Source organism: Rhinatrema bivittatum, unplaced genomic scaffold, assembly GCF_901001135.1.
Source record: "Rhinatrema bivittatum unplaced genomic scaffold, aRhiBiv1.1, whole genome shotgun sequence".
NCBI classification, from domain to species: Eukaryota; Metazoa; Chordata; class Amphibia; order Gymnophiona; family Rhinatrematidae; genus Rhinatrema; species Rhinatrema bivittatum.
Genome location: NW_021820313.1, coordinates 513,895 through 527,182, shown reverse-complemented (window position 1 = coordinate 527,182; position 13,288 = coordinate 513,895). Strand labels below are relative to the sequence as shown.

General features: G+C 49.1%; 1 protein-coding gene across 1 annotated transcript in view; it reads right to left on the bottom strand.

Annotated features, from left to right (window-relative positions):
- Positions 1–255: 255 nt before the first annotated feature.
- The window catches only part of CFB (complement factor B), a 51,189-nt gene continuing 38,156 nt past the window's right edge, over positions 256–13,288 (bottom strand). Inside the window, exons 25-37 of the mRNA XM_029585939.1 lie at positions 12,838–12,971; positions 12,337–12,475; positions 11,707–11,838; positions 10,730–10,819; positions 8,907–9,044; positions 4,045–4,151; positions 3,115–3,229; positions 2,643–2,790; positions 2,133–2,212; positions 1,669–1,781; positions 1,410–1,545; positions 869–918; positions 256–601 (exon numbers count right to left, since the gene is read on the bottom strand). Coding sequence (XP_029441799.1) covers positions 443–601; positions 869–918; positions 1,410–1,545; positions 1,669–1,781; positions 2,133–2,212; positions 2,643–2,790; positions 3,115–3,229; positions 4,045–4,151; positions 8,907–9,044; positions 10,730–10,819; positions 11,707–11,838; positions 12,337–12,475; positions 12,838–12,971 — 1,541 coding nt within the window. The 3' untranslated portion in view covers positions 256–442. The remainder of the gene's footprint in view (positions 602–868; positions 919–1,409; positions 1,546–1,668; positions 1,782–2,132; positions 2,213–2,642; positions 2,791–3,114; positions 3,230–4,044; positions 4,152–8,906; positions 9,045–10,729; positions 10,820–11,706; positions 11,839–12,336; positions 12,476–12,837; positions 12,972–13,288) is intronic.

Below are 13,288 nucleotides of genomic sequence, written 5' to 3'. Positions count from 1 at the left end.
CTGGGGTTTCCCAGAGTTTGATAAATTTCCTCAGCAGGCACAAAAATAAGTAGGGTGTTTTTTTGTTTTGTTTTTTTTACCCTCCAGTTCTGGTTCTACGTTTCAGATCCATCTGGGAAATGCCCCTCTCCCCCTCCCAGATCCATGGAAGCCGTGGCACAAGGTCGCCAGCGCGATATTGCTGCCACGCCCTAGGCCCCACTCCTCGAATGCCTGCACTGCAGCCATTTTAATTTAAAACAAGGTTGTTTTTTTTTTTGTTTTTTTTTTTATTGTTAAATAGCGAGGGGCTGCTGGATAAGGGGTTACCTGCAGGAACAAAAAACCCCCCAAAAAAGTCAATCAACAGGATGCGCGACTCTGGCGTCCACCGCGCAGCTCTGGGGAGGGCCATGCGGCAGGTCCGCTCCGCGCCCGGCCCGCGAGCCGGGGGGGAACCTGCTCACGGGGGCAGGAACTTCAGCTCGTCCTTCAGGTGCTGCCGGAGGAAGGGGAGCACCTGGAAGAGGTTGAGGTGGAAGTCTCGGGCGTAGGAGGGGGTCTGGCCCTGCCGCACGTTTCCCCTGCAGGGGTTGTACACCCCCCAGCTGATGATGGCGACCTGCGGATAGATAAACGGCCCTGTGTTATCGGTGTCTGAGACACACACATCCCCCTCCAGCCCCCAACACGGGTGCAGCCACCCCCGTGTGGAAGACAAAAAGCAGGGCTCCCCTCCACCCTTCTGTGAATCTCCGTTTTAAACCCCCAGGCAACAGGGATGGAGCAGAAGGCACTGGAAAACCCACAGAAGGGGGGAGAGGATTTGGTTGCGAAAACCCATTGTACGAAGGATAGGGAAACCCCCCCCCCCCCCACAAATACCGACCTGAATGTAACGCTTCTTCACAGGAACAATGAGGGGACCCCCGGAGTCGCCTGTAAATCAAAAGCAACAGCTCTTACCGACTTCACCGAGGGGTAAGGCCTCAGAAAAGGACCGGGGGGGGGGGGGAGCTAAAGAGGAAGGAAACCTCGGCCGCGTATGGAAATTGCATTGCAGGGAAGATCTGGGCTGGGGGGGCGGCCGCGTATGGAAATTGCATTGCAGGGAAGATCTGGGCTGGGGGGGGAGACGGGGCATAGGTTGTAAAATGGGGGTTTAAGTGCCGGTGGGATATTCTCTCTCTCTCTCTCTCTCTCTCTCTCTCTCTTGCAAGGTCACAACCCTGGTCTCCTGGTTCCTAGTCCACTGCTCTAACCACTAGGCTGCTCCTCCCCCCATAAGGGGGCCTGTGCGCAGGTGTGGATGGGATTCGACGCGGTTCTCGCTGGAACTTCGAAAGCGACCAGTGGGTTAACGGGGAGTGAGTGTTGGGGATAGAGCCATGGTGTTACATAAGGGGGTGGCTGTGTCGCGGGAGTCTCACCTTTGCATGTATTGTCGTCCACCTCTGGCTCGATGCCGCCGGTGCAGAGGAAACGATCCGTGACGACATCCGCGACGTTCTTAACAACGTTTTTATAAATGGGAGCTTCCTTTGCATCCTCGTTGCAAGCGTGTTTCTAGGGGGGGGTAGCGAGGAGAAAGGGAGAGAAGAGAGAATTTATTTGAAAGCGCGAATTCTGGCGCCCGGTGCACGCGGATCCGGGGACACTGCTAGGGTGCTAAGGGAGGAAGGCGCCCACCTTGTCTCCAGTTTTGATTTTCACATTCTTTCTCTGCAAGGGTTCGGATTTCCCTTCCTGTGCGATGAACATGGCAGGAACAATCCCCACCTTTGCCTTCAGGAGTTCGTTCTCTGTTAGAAGAGGGGAGAGAGTTCATATTTAGCAGGAAATAACTTGGTCCCACCTCTCCAGTCCCCTGTTCATTTGTCCGTCTGTTACTCTCGCCCGTTTACTCATTTTTCTGTACATCCATCAGTTATTCTGTTCGTTCATCTGTCCGTCAGCTCTCTGGCTGTGAAGTTCGTTCCCACGTCCGTCTGCTGTTCAGTTTGTCCACATCTAGCCATCCGTTCTCTTCTTAATCATCAACGTCTTGATCTTAGCTGGTCATTAGGAAAATGGATTGTGGTGGGGGAGCAGCGGGTTGGAAGGCCGCCTAAAAGATGGGTGTGTGGGGGCTTTGACATTGAGACATTTCCTACCATGGTCTTTGCAGGTGGTAGCCGGGTGAACTTTCCTCAGGGCTCTTGTCGTGCCTTCAGTGCAAGGGATACAGATGGGTCTGAGGGAGCAAAAAAAAAAAAAAAAGCCCTTGAATGACCAGAGTGGGAGCCGGAGAATCTCGCTAACCTCAGTCGGCTGGATGAAATCTTCCCAGCACGTCGGTTCTCCATAACCAAGCAGCCTAGCATCCCCTTTGGCTGCCTTATCCTTCTTGTGCCATTAGAAAAATGAGAAAGCATGGACTCGAGCCAGCACCAGAGTGGGATGATCCAGATATAATAGCCCCTTAGGAAAAGAGTAGTGAAGCTTTGCTCGACGGCACGTGCTTGCACTGGCTATTGAACCCTGACTGTCTGGCTTCCCCCTGCCATAGAGTAAAGTCCTAGAACATCCGTGATGTTCTCTATTGGCGCGACCGGCTCGTGCAGGGCATCACGATTGGCTGCTAGGTTCTAGCACCTGGCGCTTGCTGCCTTTAAAACACTCACCTTGCCACCGGGGTGAACTTCACCTTTGACTTGACCTTCACCAGGGCAATGTCATAGTCGTAGAATTCATCAATGCCCTCCGTTTTCTTGGCGTTGATGTTGTATTGGGGGTGAAATATTACCGTTTCCACTCTGTACAATGTTCCCCCTGCAGGTGGAAACAGAAACTGGGTCAGCTAGGACTGCAGGAGTGAAATTGAGATCCCCCCCTCCTCCCCTTCCTCTTAAAATTACCATCACATAGAATCCAGAGCATGCAAAGAACCAAAGTGAGATGAGGAGCCAGGTGTATTACCACCACCACCACCACCCTTTGTGGTATGTCCCTGCAGGAGACAACGAGAAGGGAGTGGGGAGAAAGGTGCCAGGGATGTTGAGGGAAGGGGACAGAGAAAAGGGGTGGATGTAAAGGAGAGAGAGAAAGTGGGGAAGGGGGGTGAACTGAACAGGATGAGCGTTCTAGAAAGCTCACCAATTTTCAGCGTCATCACACGGGCATCGTCATCCACATTGAAGCAGTGAGCAGCTGTCAGGACAAAGTATTCAGACACGAGGGCACCCTTACAGGTCTCCTCGCCTTCACTGCGCTGCAGAATGGAAGGAAGGAGAGTGATGGGAGATGGTGGCAGGCCATGCTGGTAGATAGAGCCTCCTCTGGGTACTATCCAACCTGCTCCTTGAGAAAACGCTTACATTGGCACAAGCGATCAAGAAATGATTCCTATATTCTAATAGAAGGAGCAACAGTAGATTGGCTCTTTTACTAGCCTGTGTCCTACCCAATGGACAACTCCAGAGCACCTTGACTGCATGACATGCTTCATGGTCCCATAATACAAGCCCATTTAAAATAATTACAGAAAACACAGAATCTGACAGCAGATAAGAACCATTAGCTTAATCTAATAGGCCCGGTTTCAGGCCTGGCGCGGTGCTGTAGACCTCAGCTGGTCTCTGGTTTTCCCCTCATGTCTGTGCCACCTAAAGAATCCTCTGTACTTATCCAATGCGGTCTTGAATTCATTACTGTTTTGTCTTCACTGTCTCTAGCAAGAGGTTGCCACATGTAACCACCACCCTTTCCATGAAAAAATACCTTCTCAGGTTGCTCCTAAGTATATCTCCCTGGTATTTTATACTGCAGCCTCTTGCTCTAGAGAATTATTTTGCCCTGAGGTCTCCTTTCCTGGATGACATACATCACTATCTCACCCCACCATTATGTACTGCTCTCTTGGATTTCCGCATCCCAAATGCTTAAGTCTGCATGTTCTCTTCACTTTATGGGGAAATCTAAACCATTCTTCCCCATTTGTAATGTCCAGCCAGTGCTGCTTCCAGGATGGAATACATTTGGTTCCCCTTCCTAGTCCCATGTGCACCTAATCCTCAAATCACTCACAGAGATGCTGAGGGTGGTCATCCAAGGGTTCTTCTTAAGTACGTCCACCTCATCCTCATCTTTGGATTCCTTCCCCATCCCACACATGTCCATGGCGTCTGTGTCATCTGCAGGTGGAAAGGAGAAAAAAAATAAGATAAGGTGACCAGATAGCTTCCGTGTTAGAGCCGTGCTTCCCAAACATTGGATAATTGAGGGGTAAAAGGGGCACTAAGGGAGGACAAGACCATAGTGGAGAGATTAAATGAATCCTTTGCTTCGGTCTTTTATTAAGGAAGATGTAAGGCAGATACCCAAGCAGAAGTGATATTTAAAGGTGATGATTCAGAGGAACTGAAGTAAATCTCAGAGAACCTGAAAGATGTACTAGGGCAAATCACATGGACCAGATGGTATAGGTCCCAGAGAGCCGAAAGAACTGAAAAATGAAATTGCAGATCTACTGTTAATGATCTGTAAACTATCATTAAAATCAGCTACGGTCTCTGAAGATTGGAGGGGGGACAAATGTAACAGTGGTTTTTAAAAAGGGTTCCAGGGGTGATCTGGGGAACTACAGATCGGTAAGGCTGACCTCTGTGCCAGGAACAATGGTTGAAACTATTCTAAAGGACACAATTACTGAGCACATAGACATGTTTTAATGAGACAAAGCCAAGGGAAGTCTGACCTCCACCAATCTGCTACATTTTTTTTGAAGGCACAAAGAAACATGTGGATAAAGATGAGCCAGTTGATATAATATATCTGGATTTCTAGAAAGCATTTGACAAAGTATATCATGAGATACCCTTGAGGAAATTAAAAAATTAATTGGATAGGAGGCAATGGGAACTGGTTGAAAGATAGAAAACAGAGAGTAGGGTTAAATGGTAACTTTTCTCAACGCCCCAGGGATCTGTTCTGGGACCGATTTGTTTTTTAAATATATTTATAAATGACCTGGAAATGGGAACAGCAAGTGAGGTGATCAGATTTGCCGATGACACAAATGTATTCAAAGTTGTTAGATCACAAGAGGCTTGTGAGAAACTGCAAGAGGACACTGGGAGACTGGCATCCAAAAAGCAGATGACAATTTAACATGGACAAGTGCAAGGTGATGCACCCAAACTATAGCTATGAGGCAAGATTCCACATTGGGAGTCACCACTCAGGAAAAGGATCTAGGCGGCGTCATGCATAATACGTTGAGATCTTCTGCTCAGTGTGCAGCAGCAGCAGCCCAGAAAGCAAATAGAGTGCTCAGGATTATCAGGAAAGGAATGGAGAATACAACAGATTCCTGGACATACCCAGATGAGTCCAGACCAGTGGGGTGTGCATCCCTACCAGCAGACGGGAGTCAGCGAGCAAACCTTTGGGCACTGCCACATATCCGAGAGGGCCACCTGCAGTCCCTCAGTGTTTCTCTGACTCCAGCGGATGGTAGAGGTGCAAACCTGCAGTCTCAGTTTTCAGTCAGTGTGGTTAGACTTGTTTCCTTTGCTAGGTCAGCTTCCTGAGGTGTTAGGCTCCTTCGTGGGCTATCCCTCGGTGGAAGCCGGGCATCCGGGGGGGGGGGGGGGGGGGGTGGGTTGGATATCCCTGCCTAAGGTTTCGCCCGTATCATTTCGTGGCGTGAAGGCCAGGGGGGCTCCTGGTGGCTCACAGCCGAAGCTACTCACAGCCGAGCCCTGCACCGAGAGATTCTCTGTTTAAAAAAACCCAAAAGAACATTTCTTTCCTGTTTGAGGTGAGGAGTTGGTGTCGGGGGGAGGGGAGGAAGACCCGGAGGAGCTTTCTCCGGAGTTTATTCTTTTGATGCACCAAGCTTTCCTAGCTAGGAAGCAGGCGGTGCTGAAGAGGCCCGGGCGGCCAGTGGATCTGAGAGAACCATCTTCTCAGAAGGTTTAGCTCCTCAGAGCCTCCGCAGCTTTCGGTAACGCAGCCTTGCCCTGTGGAAGACGCCGGTGTCCGGGCACCACGTGGACCGGATTCTGGCTCTGGAGCAGCGCCAGCCCCGGCCGGGGATCCGAATCTGATTCTGGATCAGGGGGGACGTGGATCAGGGTGACCCTGATGCTGACGACCTCTCCCGCAGGCTGAGGGAGATGATCCCACCGCGGTCCGCCCATTTAAGCGGGATGAGCTGCGGCCCCTTCTTCCCCAGGTCTTTAGAGGTCTTGGGCCTTAAGGTTTCTCGAGGAATCCGACAGTGTGCGGGGGGCGAATCCGGTACTCGATGGAATCCGGGGACCCACTACTTCTTTCCCTCTTCCTGAAAAGGTCCGCAACTTTGGTGACCCGCGAGTGGGATGCTCCGGACGTGGGACTCAAGGTGGGCAGGGCTATGGCAAAGCTCTATCCCCTTTCAACAGATGTTTGGGACCCGCTGAAGATTCCAAAGGTGGACGCGGCGCTCTTGGCGGTCATGAAAAAAACCCACTGTTCCCGCGGCTGGAGCGGCGGCTTTGAAGGACACGCAGGACAGCAAGGTGGAGATCCAGCTGAAGGGGGTCTTCGAGGTGGCCACCCTGAGTCTTTTTCAGCGGCGGTTTGCGCTAGCCTTATGCAGAGGGCATGCTGGTGCTGGGTACAAGCAGCCGTTCCCAATGCCGGGACTCCACCTGCTGGTAGGGATGCACAATCCATTGGTCTGGACTGATCTGTGGTATTACAGGCACGAAAATTGGCAGGTAAGAACCAATTTTCATATATCATGATACCTCTGTCGCTCCATGGTGCAACCTCATCCTGAGTTCTGTGTGCAGTTCTGCTCACCACATCTCAGAAAAGGTACAGAGAAGGGCAACCAAAATAATAAAGGGGATGGAACAATTCCCCTATAAGGAAAGGCTAAAGAGGTTAGGTCTCTTCAGCTTGGAGAAGAGACGGCTGAGGGCAGAATAGGATACAGGTCTATAAAATGAGTGAAGTGGAACAGGTAAATGTGAATTGATTTTTTACGCTGTCAAAAAGTACAAGGACTCTGGGATACACAATGAAGTTATTAGGTGATACATTTAAGACAAACAGGAGGAAATATATTTTTTTTTTACTCCGTGCATAATTGAGCGCTGAAATTCATTGCCAGAGGATGTGGTGAAAGCAGTTAAAAAAAAAAAAAAAGGGTTTGGACAAGTTCCTGGAGGAAAGATCCATAAAGCATTATTAAGGTAGAGTTGCAGAAATCCACTGCTTATCCCTGGGGTAAGCAGATTGGAATCTCTCTACCCCCTTGGGATCCGGCTGGGTACTTGTACCCTGGATTGGCCGCTGCAGCACACACAGAAACATAGAAATGACGGCAGAAGAAGACCAAACGGCCCATCCAGTCTGCCCAGCAAGCTATGCAATTTTTTTTTTTTTTTAATTTATCTCATACTTCTGTTACTCCTGGCTCTTAGTAACCCTTTGATTCCATATCCCCCTCCACCTGCACCATTAATGTAGAGAGCAGTGTTGGAACTGCATCCAAGTGAATATCTACCATAGTTAGGGGTAGTAACCGCCGCAATAAGCAAGCTACACTTCAATAAACAAGCCTCGCTCCACGCCGCAATAAGCAAGCTACACTCCACACCATCGCCACCTTCCTCCCCAACCAACCCCTCACCATCCCTGGCATTACCTTTCTTTTTCCTCATCCCCCCTGGCAAAAAGCCTATCTTTCCCCACCCTACCTCTCCCCTCTCTGGCATCACCATCTTCCCTTCCTCCTTTGGGATCACCTTCGTATGACAAGAGGAATCGGGCGAGCGGCGTTCTTTACCGTCTGCCGCCGCTCCTTCCTCTGCCAGCTTCCTGCTGAAGCTGGAACCGCAGATCCCCCGTCGTCGGGCTAGACCAGCTGCCTCGCACGGTCCCAGCTTCAGAGAGAGACGGTGGCAGAGGAGGGGGCGGCAGAAACCGAGGAGAGCTGCTGGCACACTTCTCCCATCCGGTGGGCAGGGAGAGCGGAGGGGATGCGGATGAAAGAAAGAGATGAAGAACCGCTGCCAGATGCAGCAGCTGTTACGTCCTGCCCCCTTGTCTTCTCTCCATAGTTGGGGGGTGGGAGGGTGGGCGGACAAAAGTTTCTGACTTTTTTCCTGCTGCGCTACTTGAGAATCTCTGCCTTAGAGGCTGGCTGAACCAGTCCTGGCTTTACCCGGGTAGCATAGATGGTGGTAGTGATGTGAGGAGGGGGTGGATGGACGCTTACCCTCACCCACCAAGCTCCTGCTGTCACATGCATTCAGCCCAGTTCCTGTTTTCTGATCTTACTTTTGTTGCATTCTGGTCCTCGTGGTTTTTCATTTTGCATAGATAAAAAAAACTCACAGAACCAGAGCAAAATGGGCCCGTTGAACATGGGAGCTGGCACAGCTATGACCAGAGTTTCATAGGGAATTGGGTTCTAAAAAAAAATTAAAAGATCCAAAGGGTGTGATCTCCTGAATGGGAGGGGGGGGGGGGTGTTTGGTGTTTTGGGACACCGGAATAGATGTGTTGACGTGGAGGGGGGGGGGGGGACAGGGGACTTTTCTACCTATAATAGGACTCTTTTTACGAGCTTATCGGATGGCTGGATGAGATAATGGATTAGACACCAAAGATGTCCAATTAGAACTTTTTATTAAGGGAGATGTGTTCTTTGTAAAATGGGCCCGACTCAGGCCGAGTTTTGCCCCCACATTGGGGCTGCCTCAGGGGTTGTATGTAGTAAATCTTTAATATATATGAGAACAATCTCAAGGATCCAGTGGGACAGCTGCGCTAGGTATGGACCCATTCCCCCCCCCCCCCCTCCCCCCTCCCCCCTCCCCCCCCCCCCCCCAGAAGCAGAAGACTCAGAAGATCCAACTGGCGAGAGGGGAGTTACCATCCTGACCACCCACCTATGATCTCCTCAAAGGTTGCCTGCAGGTCCTCGATGCTCTCCAGGTAAAACACATGACGCTCATTGTTCTTCTCGGACGCCAACGCGTTGATTTCATCGTGGCTTATGTCATCACCCACGCCAAACACATAGATATCTGGGGAGCGAGAGGCAGAGATGAAGAAATGTCCCCCGACAAGCTTGCACCGTTATCCTATTTGCTCTTCTCTGCCACCTGTCATTCGTTCTGTCTGTTCGTTCTCTGAATCCATAATTCCTCATCTTCGATCTATGCGATGACAGCAAATTAGGCCTAAACAAACCTGAACGTTGGATCCATGCGGCAAGATGAGCAGGAAAGCTAACAGCGGTCGGGAAATCATTATAGAACCAAATAGCATCTGGCAAGCAAGGCAGTGAAGGAGCATGGTCACAAATATCTGCTTGCTATCGTAAAATGTACTCCTAATTTGGTTATGAGAAATTCCTCAGAAGAAGCCAAAGGACCACATCGGTGGAGACTGAAAATCAAGCAAGCTGCTGCCAGTTAAGGAGATTTACATTTTTTATTTTTGTTTCATTTTTTTGTTTCCCCCAGGAGACACATGGCCCCAGAAACCTTCTGCCCCTCGTACCTCATCCTAGTGTCTTCATCACCGCCTACACATGACCACCAACACGATCCACCCATTCATTCATTATCATCCTCAGCCCTACTCATTCCGTCGTGATCATTGCCATTCATTTATTCATCATCCTCATCATCATCGCACTTAGCTCTCTGATTGCACTTTTAAGGTATTTTTCCAGTCATTGAATCAAGTGGGTGCTCTGCAAGGTTTGGTCCTTTGGAACATTTGTCTCTTTCTGATTCTACCCGATGTCTGGACGATCTCATATCTTTTCCTGGGCCTCTGTCTCATAATGTTGTTGTTGTTTCTAGTCGGACATTGTGCTCTCTTTCCACTATATCCTTCTCATGTATTCTCACTTGTCAACGCTTAATGCTGCTAGCCTTGAAATTCTGGACTTTCCCCCACCTCTGTCAGGGTTGCCCCATCTACCTCCTGGTTTTCTTTCTAACAACTCCTGCATGCTTTCCTCCTCCTGACTCTGCTAAAAGTCTTGGGATTCCCTGTGATCTGTGTCTGAGTGTGTATTTGCACGCACAGGAAGGCACAGCGTGAGCAGGGAAAATGGCTCCAGCTGTCCCAAAGTAGCATCACTTTGGTACCATCCAGCGGGCCTCTGGCACCATTTTTAAAGCACCGAGAGGAAGGGCAGGGATGAATGGGATTCACTCCTGCTGGGCCCTATGAATGGGACCAGAGAGGCCCAGGGAGGCCCTGGCTGGGTTAGGGGCATCCCTGCTGGGTAGGCCTTAGGCCCTTGGCAGGAGTGGTTAGAGTGCCTCCAAGAAGTGTGTTTCCCCCCCCCCCCCCCCTTGTCTGTTGGTTTTGCAGGAAGATTTTTGGTTATTTTTGTGAGGGGTGATTTTCAGTCAGTTCCATTTGGAACGAAATGAAAAAGGCCTCGTTCGTTGTGCTTTAAGCATTTGTTTGAAATAAATGCACATCCCTAGCTACCATCCATTTATCATCATCACTACTATCCATCCACCCATGGTTTCATCAACTCCGTTATCTGTTGGTCATCACTATCCATGTAATCATCTTCACCGGCATCCTCCTCTTCATCTCTTCCATCCATTCAATATCATCATCATGACCATTGGCACGCTTCCTTTCCTCATCTATCGGTATCCACGAAATCTTCATAATTAGCACCACAACCATCTGTTCTTCATAAAAAAACAAAATTGAGCAAAGGAGTTGTTCTTACCAAGATAGTCTTCTCTCTTTCTGCCGACATTTAAGAGATCTCTGATATGTTTAACCACAATTATAGGGTTCCCACCCATGTTGGCTCTACCTGTAGCAAGAAAGTAAAAAGATTGATGTCACATCCATGGTTGTTGGAGTTTCTGATATAATAATATAGGTCTCTGTCTGGAGACAGTGTCAGTGTACTCACATATATTGCAACATTTCTTGGAAGAGATTGTTAGGTGTGACATCAATCAATGATGTTTTATGGGGAATGTCATGTAATATCAGGTGGCCATTATGTCAAACTCCAGGGTCAGTGAGCTCTAAGGTTGGTAGGTAAGGGACTCTAAAAATTGGTTTTATTAACAGATATTTATGAAAAATGATGGGCAGCAGAATGGATCTGTAAGCTTAATGGAAGAAAATCAAAGGCCAATATATGTATGAACTGCGTTCTTGATGATAAGGGAAATGATGCATTTCTCAGGAGCAAAGACTTTCTTATTAGGTCATAAGGTAATTGTTATGTGTGAGAGACTGTGCCCTGTCACTAGAGGGTAAGGTGAACAATCGTGAGAACCATTCGTACTGTCTAAGAAGGTAGCCGAGGAATTGTACTCTTCAAGGATCGTCATAGGGTAAGTACCCTACCATGATGATTGTAGAAGAGGAAGTGTAGGTAGGGGCCACCCTGCTGCTGAGTGCCAAGATGGATTTTTTCAGCAGCCACTAGGGCCACTTCTTAATATTCATGCAGCTACTGGAGGAGCTTTGGATGGAGATCCTTGAAGGATGGGTGTAGACATGGGCCATCCGGAACAGCTGATGGCGGGTCTCCCTCCTCCTGCCTGCTCCCCCAGTATTCATGGCTGAAACTGAGAAAGCCAGTTCTTGAAGGATCATCAAAGTGTGAGTGTTCCGTGGTAGAGATAGTATTATAAAAGTTGGAACTAGAGTACACTTTGTTGCCGACTAATACAATGGACTTACCATCTGTCATGAGGACCACCACATGCCTGATGTCGAGGAAAGTATCTTGGGATACATGCTGCTGAAGTATCATCATATTGTAGACCTCTTGCAAGGCATCACGTGTGTTCGTTCCAAGTTTGTCTCCATGCTCTTTGAAAGATGACATACCAGTTAATGTTTTTATAACCTTTCCAAGAGAAGACCTTCAGCTGGCAAGCTTGAGAAAACATCATGAGCCCTGGTGCTGAACCAGGCCATCAGTTTGGCTTCAGGTTCACAGGGCAGAAGGACCACTAATAAGTTTGGGTTTTTTTCCTCAAGAACTCCCCCCATGAATACTTGTGAGAGAGAACTCACATACATTTGTACTTACAGCCAGGTTAATTTGCATAAGCTGATTAGTCTGAAAACCAAGATCTCTTTGAGGCACAAGGACTGAATGGATCAGCACCTGAGGCTACCACGGGCGGCCATCAAACGGCCATCTGATTCACGCATCGCGCAAGAAATGCTTAGCAAGTGCTAACAGATGATACTGTAACACCTCAGATACTATAGATAAGAGTGAAGTGCCTCAGCAGCAAGGATTTTAAATCAAGTGAAACCAAGATTCCCCGATGATATTCCAGCAGCAACCCTGCGACTCACCTTCGTACTTGAAATGCTCCAATTTGTCTATGACCTTGGAGGCATCCGTGCTGTCATCGTCCCCTGTGCTTATGATGACGTTGGGGACAGTCGCAAAGGATATCACGCCATATCTGGGGGTGATGTCATAACTGGCGATCTGGAGAGAGAGAAATTCACCAGGACTCTTATCAAATACATTTTGGGAATTCAGAGGAATTTTTTTTTTTTTTTTTTAAGCCAGGGGTGGCGGAGAAGAATATGCCAGGCAAACGAAGGAAGGCACAAAGCTTAAAAGGAAATCCTGAAGGTTGGCGGTTTACCCTGCCGTAAGAGTTGGAGCACAGACTGGGTGACAACTGTGGACCCAGGCTCCAATCCCATTACTGCCACCAACACACTGTGATCTTCAGTTAAAGCTCCTGTGCTCAGACTTGGGTCCAGATGTACTAAGCATCTTTTTCCCATAGGTGAACAGGTGGCTTTTGTACCAGTACCTCTCTTCATTCTGATGCCATTTACCTTCTCAATGAGCGTAATGACACACTCCTTGGCTTTCAAGAAATCTTTCTCTCCAACGCTGTCTGAAGCATCCAGGACAATGTAAATATTCATCTTTCCATCCTTCTCGATTTTTATCTTTCTCTTCGTAAACGCTGCAGGCACAAGAAAGGAGAGACTTTAATGTCCGGCCACGGAAGGTAAATGCTACCCACTCTTCCAGTCCAGCATAGATCTAGTCGGAAATGAATGTTAGGAATAGTCTGGGGTTTGGAAGACCCCGCCTCCTTCCAACCTTGGACCCTTGACACAGGATGAGAACCCACTGGCATATCCGGATCTAAGGGGGCCCCCACCCAGCTCTGGTGCCTCAGCACACGACGAGTAACTGCTGGTTTACTGAGATCCGAGGGGGCCCCCCTCTCTGCCTTGTGTCCTGTCCCCCCCTGGTAGACTGACTAGGAATGGTTGC